The sequence below is a fragment of the Echeneis naucrates genome, chromosome 10, assembly GCF_900963305.1.
Source record: "Echeneis naucrates chromosome 10, fEcheNa1.1, whole genome shotgun sequence".
NCBI classification, from domain to species: domain Eukaryota; kingdom Metazoa; phylum Chordata; class Actinopteri; order Carangiformes; family Echeneidae; genus Echeneis; species Echeneis naucrates.
Window position 1 is genome coordinate 3,127,521 of NC_042520.1, and position 16,776 is coordinate 3,144,296.

Genomic DNA, 16,776 nt, shown 5'->3' on the forward strand with positions numbered 1-16,776 from the left:
TGCACAAATTATGGCTGAGACTGGAACGACACCGCCTGCTCGCAAGCATGCGTGCATAAAAGGACACACTCCAAAGAAATACGGCAATCAGACCATGAATTACAACACACAAGGATGCAGTTTGTTCTGCATCGCTCCTCATCCAGTTCTTATAAAAATGGGCCTTCTGAGGAACATGAAATTTTAACACTTAGCTTGTGTATAATTTGAAGGTAATCAAAGCCTTTTTTTTTTTTTTTTTAATTCTATTTGATTTGATGATTCAATGAACATTAAAAGCACCTCTAAGGGGGGCTCCCTGTAACACTGTTAAATATTTCAGTTTTCATTAATACTCACTCACAGACACAAATGCACAAAGAAAACCCAACATCCGTATCATGTTGTCCAGCTGTACATGACCTTCTCCTCCCTGCCTGGTCGACCTGGCTGGCTGTGCAGGTTTTATATTCCTCTATGTTTTTTTTTTTTTTTAATAAATCGACCTCTATTTCCTGTCACTTTCTCACCACTGAGTCTGACGCACTAATCACATCACATCCAAGTTCATGTTGGAGGAGGTTCAGTGTCACCAGAATACAGAGAGAGCAAAAAGACGGACAGGCAGCAAAAGCAAAGAGACTTTGAAGTCGGTTGCCAATGAGATTTATAAATCAGACTAATCCGCAACACATAAACAGACAGAGAGAGAGAGAGAGACACACAAACAGCTTCTCAAAGACACAAAACAGGCAGGCAGACACAAAGGAGATGCAAAGATGTGGAGATACACATGTTAACTGGGAGGAGGAGTGAAGGGTGCTCAGTTTGTGCATAGCAACAAAGATGTATCTCACTGAGCCATCGGCATTCCCCGACAGTGATGCTCAAAAGGCCCCAGGCAGGGAGATCGAGCCCTCCAGTTCCCTCAGCTTCTTCAGAGCCCTGCGCTCGTTTCTCCCTCCCTTTAATTCCCTGCTACCAGAAAGCCTCCTAAAAACGCCTCCCACCACAGCCGCCGCTCCTCTTCCTTCATTCATTCCCACAACTCCCAACAACAGCGTCTGACACCTCCAGAACACTCCCAGAGTCTGCACGGCTCAATCCTCCGGAGAAGAGGTGAAGGGAGGAAAGCTGGCTGACAGGGGCATCCATACACACTCCTAAATCTGCCAAGGCGAGAAGCTGGCACAGACAGAAAAATAACAAAAGCCTCCCGAATCGCGGAGGCAAAACAAAGGAAGGCCTGCCGAACACTCCGACTGTGTTTACTTTCAGTGGGGGAACAATGACTTTAAGAGGAGGGGGCAAGGACTGATGTTGCACTTGGGGGCCTCTCTGGAAAAAAAAAAAAAAGGGCACTTAATTCAGAGTGAGTTTAAGGAAAAAAGTTTGTAGCAGTCTGATCTACAGGGGCCAGAGAGGGTGAAGAGGAGGCAGACGTGAAACAGAGACAGCTGAGGTGACAGGCAACACTCCACCTGAAACTGTTTTTCCTTTGTGTATGGAAACATGGGTTTTTGCAGTCACAAAACTGACTTAGACAAATGTAAACAGCTGAGTCCAGGGACAAAGAAATAAAAAAATAATAAAACAAAACTGTGGGCTATTTATGTGGCTTCTATTCATCCAAGAGATTTTAATAAATCTGATTCAGAAGCTGGTAGCAAGGTAACCGCGAAGAGATGAATTATACTGCAGAAGTGACTGAGGACATTTAAATTAAGAAAAACTTTAATTAACTATGAAATGTCGCTACTGTATCTACTGTGGATCCAGTCTGACCGAGGGGTTATGGAGGCTTTTGGTGGAGTATCCCTTCAAAACCTGCTTCTCATTCAGTCATTAAAAAATAATAAAAACAATAATTCAATCAAAGAATAAACCACAGAGGTTATCAATTCAGTAGAATCATCTGCACATCTACGTAGACCTGGTTTTACACCTGATCTCCTGTTTAACTGCTAATATCACCAATTTAAAAACCAAACATTGTGGAAGAACATATTTCACTTCAGAAATAAATTCACGCTCAGTCCGTCACTGCCTCGGTGAGTTGCAGGTGTTTAGTCTCTTCCAGCTGATGGGAAACACTTGCTGTCACTTCGCTGATTACAGCTGCGGCCAAAAAGTGCAACCAACACCTGAAATCTTCAGCTCATGGAAGCAGAAGTCGGCCACCGGGGTCATTTGGGGGGGGGGGGGTCAGCGAGAAACCACAGGAGGACAATGCAGGATGTAATGAATCAAAACTTTGAGTGAAATAGAAAACATCCTCCTAAAAATATGAGTGGAATCTGGATTCACCAACAATGGATGAATCTGATGCCAAAAGACTGCCCCCCCGCCTCTCTTTTCTCTAATACAGTTAGTCACAGGAAGCAAGAGAGAGATTTCTAGGTAATGAAGTCATTTGAGTAATATTCCAAGCTGCCACTTAGTAGCTACCCAAGTGGAACAACCACATACATCCTGATCAACAAACTCTCTCAGTTTTTTTGCACAGCAGCTTGACTTAAATATACTTCCATCCGACATCAGGCATAACCCAAACAAGAGACAAACGGGACACCCAGCCCAGCAATGATTGATCTCATCAATAATCAAGATGCCACAAAGGTCAGGGAATGACCCTGAACCGCATCCCCATCTTTCTCTTAGAAAGCCCCCGCGAGGCCTTGGGATGTTTAAGATCATGATCATCGATAAAGCATGTGCAGCCCAATTCCCTTTGTTTGAGTTTTTCCAAAACATCACACACGGCGCATAGCAGAGAGGGGAAAAATGCCAGCTTCCCCTCGTGCATCCAATCAATGGGGAGAAAGGGAAATGGAGAATGTGAAAGGGTCACAACCCCAGTGATGGAAATAATCCCCCAGTTGCTACCGGGTATATGGTGTATAAACACTGCAGTGGAAAAACATTAGTCTAAGTCTGAAGGTTTACACTATTATACTACAGCACGCTCTGAGGTCTCAGTGACAGAGGAGATACAAACAGTACGACTGTGACCGGCTCTTTTGTGCTGTTAAAATTATAGCTATAAACAAAAAAAAAGCCCAAACTGTCCATCTTTCCAAACGTCATATGAATTCCTCTGAGTTATTATATCTCATGCTTCTCATAGTGCTCAGCCAGGTGGTATGGTAAAGCTATCTCTCCAAGGGGTGACAAAGTTCAAGCTAAGCATGAAAGCAATCTCCAGTTTAAAGTTTGGGACTGGAGACGATATTCTCTCATTAGCCCGACAGTAGAGTCTGCAGGAAAGCAGATTGCCATCTTCCCTGCAGGCAAAGTGAGAGAACATTTGATATTCCCATTTGGTCTCGGCAAAAACCTTTAAGTTAACTCGGCTAACGCGATTTTGCCAAGTAATCCCTGATGTCAATAATATGTGAGTTTGTCTCCAAATAGCCAATTGCTGTATTGGATTTCAATTTCAATATCTTCTGCGGTTGAAAAGGCATCAATAACAACTGTCAACAGCGTCCCGCTGATCTGAAAGTCCAAAATCTGTTCACATCAGGCATAACACAAAAAACACATTTCTGAAGAGGAGGAGAACTTCACACCTTTTTAGTCTTTTACTCCAAGAAAATAAAAGGGGTGCGGAGAGTGTGTGTGTGTGTGTGTGTGATCAAGCCTGTAATAACTGCTTAAGATTTCCAAAGCATATATAGACTCACATTTGTTTTTCATTTGACTGGTGTCTAGGCCTCAGCCACACAAAACTGTGTTTATGGTTTCCTCACAACACTTACTCCATCTTTTCTTTTCTTTTTCAGGGAACCCCCCCCCCCCAAAAAAAAAAGGTGGATAGCACAAAGCTAACTCAGTGCACAGCTTAGGTTTCACTCTATCTGCTCTTGGTGTCTTTTTACTGAGTCTGAAGAGGTCACCCAATTTTAATGGTCACTTATTGCCTGTGGAGCCGTTCCCGGTGGTATAAAGGCACCCCAAGACCACCCCGGTGCCAAAACAGCCTGAGGCTAAAGGGCTCAAAGTAATACTGGCAGTGATGAGGCATACCTGCGCTAAAAGAACATGAAAATGACTCTTTTTCATTTCTGCCTGAAACACTGAGGAAAACATCATCTGCTTTTGAACCTGAAACAGCAGTCTTGAATGATTTATGTCTACAGCGGGGAAATTAAAATGCTGTTCTTTTTTCTTATTTGTGCAGTTCATATCCGCTGATAAGAATATTTCTGCTCATGAGAGAACAGGAGAAGTCTGTGCAGAAGGCATGCAACGCTCATTTCCCTTTCCCAGACCGCTCCGATATTAGAGGAGGCACGTTCAAGATGAATTGTTATGACTAGTATGTTTTTGGACATGGGGAGCAATAAAGTTATAACACCAAAGAACAAGGCCTTCTTAGTGATGGCCAAGAAAATGATGATTTAATATAACTCAGAGCTGTGCGTAAAAAAAAAAAAAAAAGAAAAGGAATTTAATTAATGAGCAGACAAATGCAAGAGGTGGCTCTGCTTCTTTTTGTGTGTGTGTGTGTGAGACTTGGACAGTCTCACTCCTCGTGTTTTTTCCAGTTCAGACATTGATCTCATTACACTTATTCCATCCAAATGTCTCGAGCAAATGCCAGTGGGTGAGTTCATGCCCCGTCCTCGCCAAACAGATCAGATAGACCCACAGAGCAGAATACACGGTGGCCTCCAGCACCTGTAGGGAACAGAAAAGTCAGCAGTACACTAACCTCAGCACGCTGTGTCCTGGGCTGGCTGGCGTCCGTCTCGATGGCGTACACATCCACCAGGTAGAGGTCGGAGCCTTGCTCTCGGTCCAGCTCCGCGGCCGTCTGTATCACTCCAGTGTTGCGGCCGATGGTGAAAAGGCGCCCCACCGCTTTCCCGCCGCTGCGTATCGCCACGATGAAATACTCCACTCTGGTGGCGGAGCCCCGCGGGCTCGAGGCGTCCAGGGAGATGACGTTGGTGCCCGGCGGCTGACCTTCTTTGAGGATGGTGATGTATTTGGGCTGGGAGAAGACAGGCCCGTCCATCCCCTGGAGGATGATGGTCAGTTCGGTTCTGGAAGTCTTGCGGTCTGTGCCGTGGTCGGTGGCCGACACCGTGAGGGTGTACATGAGTCTGGACGGCACCAGCTGGGAGGCCAGGCGAATATCCCCGCTGTACCTGTCCATGATGAAGGTGTCAGAGTCCCCTTCCACCAGCTCGTACTCCACGTCCCCGTTAGCCCCCTCGTCGGGGTCATCAGCCAGTACTGTTGTCAGGATGGAGCCAATGACAATGTTGGGCTCAGCCACAAGAGCGTTCTGGGAAACAAACGTGGGGACGTTATCGTTCAGGTCCGTGACCCATATCGTGACGTTTTTCAGGGCAAAGCGGCGGAATTCAACCGGAACCGCCTGGTCTGTGGCCTTGATGGTCAGCTCGAACAGATTGGAGAATTCCCTGTCGATTTCCTTGTTGGTATATATGAGCCCAGAGCTCGGGTCAATGCTGAAGTGGCCTCCCCGGGGAATCTGCTGGACAATGGAGTACTCCAGCTGGCCGTTGATGTCCGCATCTGTGTCATGAGCTGTGATCGTCATGACCGAGGCTGAGATTGGAAGGTTTTCAGGGATGGATTTGAAAATGTCACCAGGTGTAAACACGGGTGGGTTATCATTGAAATCCCTGACGTGAATAACCACGGGGATGGAGGAAGAGCGCGGCGGTCTGCCGTTGTCCTTTGCAGTGATGTTGAGTTTGTAGAATGACTGAGTTTCAAAGTCCAACCTTTTGACCAGAAAGATGCTCCCGGTGTTGGGGCTGATGCTGAACGTGCCGTGGTTGTTTGTGGCCGTGATGCTGTACGTTATGTCTGCATTTGGACCCGAATCTGCGTCGGTGGCGGTCACGGAGGCCACCAGCTCTCCTATCCTCATGTTCTCCAACACGTCCACAGACAACGAGGATTTAGGAAAGGAGGGGGAGTTGTCGTTCTCGTCCAGGATGCTGATACTGAGCATGCAGGAGGATGAAAGGGGCACAGCTCCAGCATCAACAGCTATGATTTTCAAAGAATAGGAGGACGTGGATTCATAGTCCAGCTTCCCGACCAACGTCACCTGTCCAGAGCTGCTGTCAATGCTGAACTGTCTCTCCTCGTTGCCCTCGGCGATGTGATATCGTACCAGTCCGTTTTTGTTCTCGTCCACATCAGAGGCCGAGACTCTCAGCAACTGTGTCATGTTTGGAGCCGACTCTGAGATGGAGGCCTGGTAAATGTCCTTGGTGAATTTAGGCGGGTTGTCGTTGATGTCTTGAATGTAAACTTGCACTTTGGCCTGGTCTCTGAGGGGCTTGGGGAGACCCTGGTCTGACGAGACGACGGCGAAGCTGAACACAGCGGCGCCTCTTTGTCTCATGAGCGACTCCCGGTCCAGCTGCAGCGTGCTGGTCAACTCCCCAGTGATGGCGTTCAGCTCAAAGTTGGGCTGCGGCGTCTCAAATGTATATCTGATCTCGCTGTTTGGGCCAAAGTCCTTATCCTCAGCGAAAACCCGGCCGACCAGCGACCCCCTCTTCTGCTCTTCCTCAAAGTGAAACACATAATTGGTGCTGTTAAAAAGGGGGCGGTTGTCATTGACATCGTCTAGAATCACGCTGACGTTGACGGTGGCGCTGAGCGGCTCCACGGCTCTGTCTTTGGCCACGACCACCAGGTTGTATCTGTCCTGTATCTCCCTGTCCAGCTCCGCTTTGATGTACAGCTGCCCGTCTGGAAATATGCCAAACACGTCACCCGCGTTGCCGCCAGCGATGTCGTACATAATCTCCCCATTAAGACCGGAGTCTTTGTCGGTGGCCTCCACTTTGAAGAAGCGGCTGTTGACGGGCTCAGACTCCAGGATGATGACCTCGTAGGAGAGCTGGTTGAACACCGGCGAGTTGTCGTTCACGTCGTAGACACTCACGATGAGGACGAGGCTGGAGGTGTGCTGGGGGACCCCCATGTCTGATGCGAGGACCTCGACCTCATAAGAGCTGGTGGTGACCTCCAGCGGCCCGGTCAGCGTGATGAGGCCGTGCTTCTCGTGGATGTGAAACAGTCCCTTGGGGTTTTGTTTGAGGCTGTAGACCACCACGCCGTTCGTGCCTTCGTCGGGGTCTGAGGCTTTCGCCTGGAAGATGACGTGACCTGTGCTCCAGTTCTCCACCGCGCTCACATGCTCCACGGCGTGAATGAAATGAGGAGCGTTGTCGTTCAAGTCCTTGACGGTGATGTTAACATAAGCTTCTCCTGTGATCTCTCCAGCTCTGGCTACGACTTTGAGCTGGTAGAAGCCCTGCTCCTCTCTGTCTATCTGGCTCGACGCTGTGATCTGGCCTGAGCTGCTTACAGTGAACAGGCCCCTCTGGTCGCCCGAGGTGATGAGATACGAAATATTTGTGTTCAGATCTACAGTGGTGGCCGACACCGTGCCGATTACGGTCCCGATGCCGACATTTTCGAACATGACAAAGCTATAGACTTTCTGGCTGAAGACTGGCGGGTTGTCCTGTGTGTCTATGACCGTCACAGTCACAATGGCTTGGGTGTGCGACCGCAGGCCGCTGCCGTCTGCTGCTGTCACCTGCAGCTGGTAAGCAGTTTTCTCCTCCCTATCCAGGGGCACGAGCGTGCTGATTTTCCCTGTGCTGCTGTTAATGCGGAATTTGGAAGCATCTCCGGCTGTAATTATATATTTCACCGTGCCATTTCGACCCAAGTCGGGGTCTGTGGCTGAAACTGTGGTTACATAAGAACCTGAGGGCTCGTTCTCTTTCACATTGGCAAAATACTGCACGGGGTAGAAAACTGGCCTATTGTCATTGATATCCTTCAGGGTGATGTTGACTTTTCCTACAGAGTGCAAAGGGGGGCTGCCTGCGTCTGCTGCCTGGATGTGGAGTAAGTAGGAGGCCTGATCCTCCCTGTCTAGCTCCACTGCCGTGCTTAATCGCCCTGACACGACATCCAGCCGAAACAGCTCCTGGACACCGACCGGAGTCTCTGCATCAAACGAGAACCGGATAGTTCCATTGGCCCCGAGGTCGTCATCCGAGGCAGACAGCAGCACCAGCTCGGTGCCAGCAGGAGCGTGCTCCACCAGAGACACGTGATACGTGCTCTGTGTGAACGTGGGCACTTGGTCGTTCACGTCAGTGATGTTGACTATCAGCTTAGTGTAAGAAATCTTGGGCTGCAGCCCCTGGTCTTTGGCACTAATGTTGAGCACAATTTCAGATGCTATTTCCCTGTCCAGCAAAGCAGCGCTGGTAACCAGACCACTGTTTTCACTGATGGAGAACCAGCCCAAAGCGTTTCCAGACACCAGGGAGTAGCGCAGGTTGGCGTTCTGCCCGGAGTCACCATCTGTTGCAGAGACCCCTTTAATGTAGCTGCCTTTTGGTATGTCTTCGCTGATATCTACTCTGTACAGCGTTTCCTGAAATATGGGGGGGTGATCGTTGATATCATTCACAAAAATAACCAGACTGGCGAAGGAGGAGCGGGCCATGGGCCTGCCATTGTCCGACACAGACACGGTCAGGTTGTAGGAGGAGATCCTCTCTCTGTCTAACACGCTGGCTACTTTGATCAGGCTCAAATTGGGCACGGAGGACGTGTGCACTTCAAAGTGTCTCTGCTCGTTGCCTCCTAAGATTGAAACGGATATGTTTCCATTCGCCGTGGGGGAGTCTGAATCTGAGACGGTGAGCAGAGCCACAACCGTGCCAATTTGTGCATTTTCATCAACAGAGGCGAACTTGGAGGTGGTGGGAAAATACCTGAACTTCACCACGGGGTCATTGTCGTTCACGTCTAAAAGTTTTATGGTGGCCTCCGTTCTGCCTGACAGGGAGGGCACCCCGTTGTCTACAGCGTGGATGGTCAGCGAATACTCTTTCTTGCTCTCATAATCCAAACCCTCCTTTATGATGATCGTACCTGCTTTGGGGTCTATCTGGAAAGGCGTCCCCTCATCTAAAAAGTACCTGATTTCAGCATTGGCCCCCTCGTCCTGATCTGATGCTGTGATCTGCAGCACACTGGAGCCCACTGCTGCATCCTCAAACACGCTGGTCTGGTACTGGTCCTGCTCAAACATGGGGGGGTTGTCGTTTATGTCTTGAATAGTGACGTTCACTTGCAAGTAGCCAAACTTTTTGGGGTCCCCTTTGTCCTCCACCTCGATCAGGAGCTGGTAGAAGGGAGTCACCTCCCTGTCCAAGCCTCCGGTGGAAACAAGGTGCAAGAATGCCCCCTCTCCGCTGGGGTTGACTGTAATATCCAGGCGGAATCTCCTCTGCTCGTTGCCTCTCACTATTCTGTAGGTGGTGTGATCCACCCCGTTGCTCCCGATGTCCGAGTCGGTGGCGGTGTCCAGGATCACCTGCCTGCCGCTGCTGGCGTCCTCCTTAAAGGACACGACGATGGACGCGTCCGGGAACACCGGAGAGTTGTCGTTAATATCCAAAACCACGATCCGGACCTCGGTCGGGTAGGTGGGCTGGCTGGACAGCACCACCACGTTGATGACATCGCTCTGCAGCAGCTCCCTGTCGATGACCGCGGAGGTGGAGATGACCCCCGTGGTGCCGTTAATGGCGAAAAGTTTGTGATTCTCGCTGAAGCGGTAGCTGAAACCGGGCTTGGTCTCTATCGTGCCCACGTAGGTGCCGACGGGCTGCTCCTCCAGGACCCGAAACTCTTGGCGGACTTGGCTGGACGCTGAGTACCGCGACAGAGTCCACAACATCAGCAGAACCAAATGAAGCCGTCCTAAAGCCATCCCTGCGAGCGCCATGGTGAGTGAGCCGGTCCACCTTTCTCAGACTGAGTCCATGCCGATGATGCATCAAAGTTTTACCGACGTCGGACGGGACGCTAAAGCATCGTACTCCAACAAAGGTGCAAAGAGAGAGTGAAATCCAACAACAGCAGATCTTTCCACACACTCCTCTGGTGTCCCAGAGTACTCCAGAAGTCCAGACGGGTTCCTGCCTGGTCCTCCTGCGCCGCGCCGCGCCGAGCTGCGCACTTTTCTTTTCTTTTTTCTTTTTTTTCCTCCTCCGGCTTCAGTGGAGAGACTGATTCCTGCAGATCAGGGAAGTTTCATTTCAACTCCTCATAGAAAGAAAGAAAGGAAAAAGATTCTCAACGCTATTCCTTGAAAGGCAAAGCCACAATTTAAAAAACAAAACAAAAGAAAAGAAGAAAAGTTCCCCGCTCCTCGGAGATGCGTAAAGACGAGACAAAAAAAAGTTTATCCAAAGTCAGCGCGCAGGATGAGAAGTGCGTGCGTGCAGCTGAGCCAACGGACGGTGCAGGAGCTTCAGTCATATTGTGCTCAGATCTCCCCCAGTAAGTTTAGGACAAAGCCGGAGTTCGGCAAACTCCCTCCCATCGCCGATCCCATTGGATGGCTGCGATCCTGCCGCCCTCCCACCGCCGTCCCCCCTCCCTCCTCTGTGAGGTGCCCCTCGCCCCCCCTCACGTGGACGAGGATGTCGATCAAATACACAGGTAAAAAAAAAAAACAAAACAAAACAGGGGACTATTAATTACCACCCAAATACAAATAAGGTCAAAAGAGTCAAAAGATTCGGAGGAACAAATTCATCTTACAGAATGCATAAAAAAAAACATGAAAGTTTCCCTTTAAACACAAGTAAAGTGTTTGTTGATTGAATGTATAATAAGTATCTTAATAATGCAGCAAAGAACAATAAACATTTTGCATATTTTAAAGATGAAACAAATGAATATTTAATTTCAGTATAAAAGTGAATTTGTGCTTGTTGGGAATATTAAACGCATTCATATTTGTCCCGCAGGTTATTGTTATTGATATTCTTCTAATTTCTGATTAGTCCACTGTGCCCTCATCCATTTTTGTGGATTTTCCAATGATAATTATTTGGCCAAGGAAGCCCCATGTTGGTGGAAGTTGATGGTCCGCTTAAATTCTTAACTGTGAGCAGATACTTCCATCTATTGGTCAAATCACGGTACTTCTACATTTGAAAAGATGTTTGTGAGGAACAGGAGACAAATGATTTAACACATGTAAGGCTGCAGACTTTAGATTAAATACCAGGCTCGTCATTTTTAGACTTTGAGGTAGATGTCTTTTTTTTTTCTTTTTTTTTTTTTCATATGAACACATGCACATGTAAAAGCTGCCTGGAAATAAAAGCATATACCAAAAATAATCCGACTTCTCTGCTTAAGGCTTTTTATTTCTTCCTGCCTGTAATGACAGATGAGATCATCCAGAGCATCAGTGACACTGATCATCATTTTGCAAAACAAGCATCAACACATGGAAATTGCTGTTTGTCTGGACAACATACCTTCACATATTAAACATCAAGCTCTGCAGATTCACATTTACCGGCAGCTGTTTTCGATTTTCGAAGCAAAGCAGAGATCTCGGTGTCACCCTGTGACGTTCGCCAGATGTCCTCTCTGTGAAAACCAGTTATTAAACAAAACCCACGAATATGAACGCTAATTTTTCCAACTTAATTGGCTCCATGTTGAAATTTAAATATACAATGCAGAAGAGACATTTAGAGCTGGAATGAAGTGAATACTAAATTACATGTTGGTCAAAACTTTTGGTACAAGAATTATAGACAATCTGGAGTCCAGCATTTTTCATTTGTTTATTTATTTATTTATTTGTGATTTGTGATCACATATAACTGGAAAGCTGATCATAAAGTAATTCATTTTTTTTATTTAATCTTCTTCTCATACTAATGTGCTGATTTATGATAATCCAAATTAAGCTTTATGGGGTTTTTTTTTCTATTTTCGCTGACCAAATCGTCTGAATTAATTTTATCATATGAGAGTTTTTGAATCGAGTTCAACAAATGTAAATATGTCAGTTAGCTGAGTGAAACAAACATTTAACTAATTTTCATTTGTGCTTGAGCGGAATGTTTTCACATTGGCATGTTCGTACTTTTCCTGCATTAGCAACATCATCATCCAAACAAGCAAAATGATTCCTTAGTCGGTGTTTAGAAGTTGTTCATCACCATCAGAAAAAGGCAGATTTATTCTGTTTATTTCAAGAGAAATACTTGACTCAAATACCAAACCAAAATCTCCTCAAACACAAACTTTATTGATGGTCCACTGGGGAAAAACACATCATCGCACAGAAATTGATTTCTGATTGATTTCTTAGTTTGTTTTTGGTTTATTTTTTGATTTTTTTCAAATCATTATTATTATTATTTGAAAGGCCCGGGGAAGAGGTCGGCTTGGGGTCAGACAAGTTCATGGAAAAGTCTAATTGCAGAGAGAAGAAACTGTTTCGAATTTCTGCGTCGATCATGGAGGAAATAAACCTCGCTGCTTGAACTCATGTGCTGCACTTCATCTGTCCTGTGAAATAACATTACAGAGGATAATTACAACCCTCCTGGTTTTGAGAGACATAAATGTTTATTCAGGTTTGGTATTTGACAATTTGTGGCTTCTGTAATCAGGACGTTGGCTGCCTGGATGTTAAGTAGGACATGAGTCAACTCGTGTAATTGAATTACAGAGTGGGCTGGACTTTTTTGGTAGCTGCTCAGCCTGCGTAATCTGACACAGATTCAATGTTTTGGTAGCAGACAGAGCATCAAAGCAGATTACTTCCTCGCAGGAGATGTTCGGCTAACCTGATTACTCCGGCTAAGCCTGGAGCTCTCAGGATGCTTTTGATATAAATATCAGGTTGTTGTTATGTTTGCGCTAATTCCCTCATGCTGACTGCTGCTTTCTCCTGCCGTCGCTGATCCTCCAATTCGTTTTGACGTGGAAGAGATGTTGATGCAACGGAGCACCTAAAACACCCACAAATACAGCAGCAAAGTGAGAGGCAGTTTGTCAACCTGTCTACGTATGTATGAGTTCTGCCGTCATGGCATCAGGGAAACAGGGGGGATAGTTAAAGTTTTCCTTCTTTGGTACACATCCAGTAGTTTTATGACTCAGCGACCTCCCCGGCGACCTTTCATCTACAAGGTTCTACTAGACAAGGCACACAATCATAGAAAAAAAGAAAAACAATAGTGCTAGCTGCGTCAGAGAGCCCTTCCAATCTTTAGGTGCTCATGATATCGTGACATAATGTCTAAACCACACGGGCAGGTTGATGAGAAGTTTAATCTCCTGCTCATCCTCTGGGCTCCATGTAAAATCCTCCTCTGACACCCGGTGGCAGAAATGTGAACTACTCCATCAGGCTTGTCAATAAAAAAAAACAAAACAGATTAACATGGAATATCATTATCGCACATGTGCGCACAGTGGGATTAAGTTAAACAGCCCGTTGGCCTCTCCTCGAGGAGAAACCACCCAATTCTTTATTTTTGTTTTGGCCCCATTGCGTCTGCTAAGGGCCTCTAGTAGATCCTCAGCTATTAAGTAATTCTCCCTCTGCTCCTCCATCCCTGCAGTCCAGAGGCACACATGTTCGGTTAATTGCTGATGAAGTTCCTGTAGGTGTGAGGATGAGCAGTTGGCGTAGTGCATGTGTGTTACAAAGGTAGAAAACTGAAGTATAAAGCAGGTTGTAATGAATTGCAGGTCGCAGGATTTTGGTAAACTGAGGTTCACCGCCATCACCATGCAAAGAGGTGAATGAAAGGAAGGTGCTTTAGATAAAACCGCTTTAGAAATGTAGTTTAATTCTTCAGCTTCAGGTCTGACCAAAGTCTGACTCTTTAAACGACGTGCACTGATAAAATATCTCATTATTGTAAGTGCTTGTAAAACTACAGCAGAAAGTAGATCTGCCAACAAAGAGAGAAAACAGTTTATCGTGACCATTTAATGGTGAAATGAAAGGCAGTTGTGTAAAGTTCCTCGACCAGTTCATTTATTTTTGTTGTATGATTTCACCGAATGTTTGATATAATTACATTTTCTTGTTTATGTTCCTATTTAACTTTATTTTTCAATGTTCAAAATAAACCCATTCAAACCAAACAAACTTCTTATTTTAGGACAACTATCACATTCTATTCCGTCACTTTAATCCGGAGCAGCTTTACTCCTTTTACACGTTTGGATCTCTAATGGGGCTCGGTGTCTTACAGCGACGCTTTGGTTGGTTGAGTGCGGCTCCCCATCCAGAAAAGTTTCTTTCCGCTGTGACGTTTGTTCAGGCTGATGAAATGTTGGATTTGATATAAAGTCAGCGGTCAATGACGATGTCTCCTGGACAAGTCATGTGCCAACCTTTTTTTTGGACAATTCTGGAAAATTCCCAGAACAGCACATTCATGAGAATGATAAAAATTAAGTGAAACAAGATTTTTATTTTTTTTTTTTTGGCTCTGTTGATTCACCAACATGTGTAGCGGGGCAGACGGACGTCAGATAGAAAAGTGAAATCCCCCTAAATAAGATTACTTCAAACCATCAAAGGCTGTTTCCGCCACTCTGAAAAAAAGCAGAGTGCAGGTACGGTGCCTGCCCTCATAAAATCTATCAGCATATTGTAAAGTCAGAGCTCGGTCATAAAGATCAAATGTGGGAGTCAATGAGAAGATGAAGGGCTGCAGTAATCCAGAGCAGCCATTCATGCTCCGTGTTCTGTCTCCTGTGAAGTGCACAGAAATGAGATCTGACCTGAATGAACTGCTGCTGCTGCTGAAAAAAAAAGAAAAAGACAAACAATCGAGTTCGAAGGGTAACTTGACTTAAATAAAAAATGAGAGCGGATCGTCGTCTTTTTGTTCGGTGGCTCTTGAGCAAAGTTCTCATCGTTGAAGGGTCGTGGGGGAAACGCCGGCGAAGAGGATGGTAAATTTGTGCCGTGCTTTTGTTTTGCTTTTTGTCTTTTACAAGCAAATCGTTGGTTTCAGTCTCGGGCAACAGGAGTGGAGTTGAATGGGCTTTTAAAAAGTGAGCTACAGAAAGGTTATTGTACGCCTCGGGCCTCGCTCGTTATTAGAGAAGAGAGCCAGCAAAACAACGCCGCTCTCGTCTCTAATAACGAGCGTGTGCACGGCCAGGCCTTAATGCTGACATGTCTGTATTTGTTTAACATGCTCCTGGGTTTCAAATTGTCATCCTGGTATTCTGCCGCAGTTTTTCCCAGCGACCCCGCAGTTTCCATCTCACCCATCCACTCACGCTGAGCTCTCTTCAGCGGGAGGAAATAAATATCAATCAGTAAAATCTACTGTCGGGTACATTAGATGGGAGTTCTCCGAGGTATCCTCTGCGCAGACGTTTGCCAAACAAACCAAACAGTCATCATCCATTTCAGGGAGGAGGGCCAAGCACTCGGCACCGAGCGGCCATGTTGACGTGGCGAACTCTTCGGTTACAGTATACAAATCTTTGGATGAAACGCACGGGAGGCATTTCACGTTAGAGCGGGTGAGAAACAAGAAAGGAGCAGAACGATGAGGATGACGTGATCAAGCGGTTGACCCGTCTTTGCACTTAAAAACCTGCATGAGTTAATGTCCGGACGTGACATTAGGCTGAATCACTTCGCTTGGCGGCAGTTGAGGCAGATAAATACGCTTCGTGGGTGTAAGAATGAGGACGTCCCCACACGTTGAATGTTTTCTTTTCCAGTTTTTGCACGGAAGAACTTAACTGAGCCTCGAATTCAACCCCATCTGTCACCTTTGGGATGAACTGGAATACCGGCTGAGGGCCAGAGCTTATCGCTCAACCTCACTGATCTGCTCTCTTCAGCCAAATGGTTCCAGGAACTGTGGAACCAGAGAGGCAGAAGTGCGGATCGAAACAAGGAAACCAAAAGTTCTTCCATCGCTCCTTCTCTCCCTCTCTCTCACACAAACACATTTTCTCTCTTCATTCATCACTTGGATATACAGCTCCTCCACTTTTTGGAGCGTCCCAGTCAGTTTCAGCTCATTGTTTAAGCGTCGGTTCCGTAATGTTACGGTTTTGGTTTATTTTTGCCTGCAGCCTGTTTCCAGCCCCTGTTAGCAACTGGCTGATGAGAATAATGGGAGAACCCGATGGCGAAGAGTAGAAGAGTTCAGAAACCCCAACAAACAGAACGAAAGGAGGCTGAATGTTGATGTTTCCCTGTAACTACGAGAGCACGGAGATGATAAACTGTTCACCAAATCAGCTCCAGAAGTGACGCTGTAGGAACATTACTCCAAACCTTTTTCTGCCGCTCACCGCAAAACCCTCTTTCTGCAGGTTTAAACCAGATTAGATCCCAAACACATTTAAAAAAAATAAAATTTAATAATAATACAATAGCTGCTTCCGCGGTGGCATCTGTGATTAACCAATACTTGAAAACCTGAACACTATCAGAGCAGAACTATATTTAGTTCCTGCCTCGTGCAGATGAAAAGCAGCTAAAGTTAATTAATTTCCCAAAAGTCCCTTTGTCCCCATAATCATGATATTTTGGTAGACGTGCCCTTTAATGATGTCGTGACTCAAAGGGGGGAAATCCCGGCAGGCAGGTTATTAATTGGAAAGAGGAAGAAATCATCAGTCTTTTTTTTTCTCCCCTCTTTTGAATAGCAATTAAATTCATCTTGGAAACGAATGCAAAAAGCAGAGGAGGTTCATCTTAACTACCGTTTAAATCATTATATATGTTTTATTAACTTTACTTTTTAGAAGGCCGCAATCACACACATCCACAGAAAATATTAGGGGCTGCACAGTGAAGTCATGTTTTAATGCTCGTTTCTGATGTACAGCGGAGTCACTTCAGAACAACATCATCATTATAGACTGAACGGATGAAATGGGATGATTTCA

General features: G+C 46.1%; 1 protein-coding gene across 3 annotated transcripts in view; it reads right to left on the bottom strand.

Moving 5' to 3' along the window:
- fat4 (FAT atypical cadherin 4) overlaps nucleotides 1-10,111 on the bottom strand; it is a 98,933-nt gene extending 88,822 nt beyond the window's left edge. For all 3 annotated transcript variants that reach the window (XM_029511778.1, XM_029511777.1, XM_029511776.1), the window contains exon 1: nucleotides 4,697-10,111. In XM_029511778.1, coding sequence (XP_029367638.1) covers nucleotides 4,697-9,799 — 5,103 coding nt within the window. In that variant the 5' untranslated portion in view covers nucleotides 9,800-10,111. The remainder of the gene's footprint in view (nucleotides 1-4,696) is intronic.
- Between the last annotated feature and the right edge of the window lie 6,665 nt (nucleotides 10,112-16,776).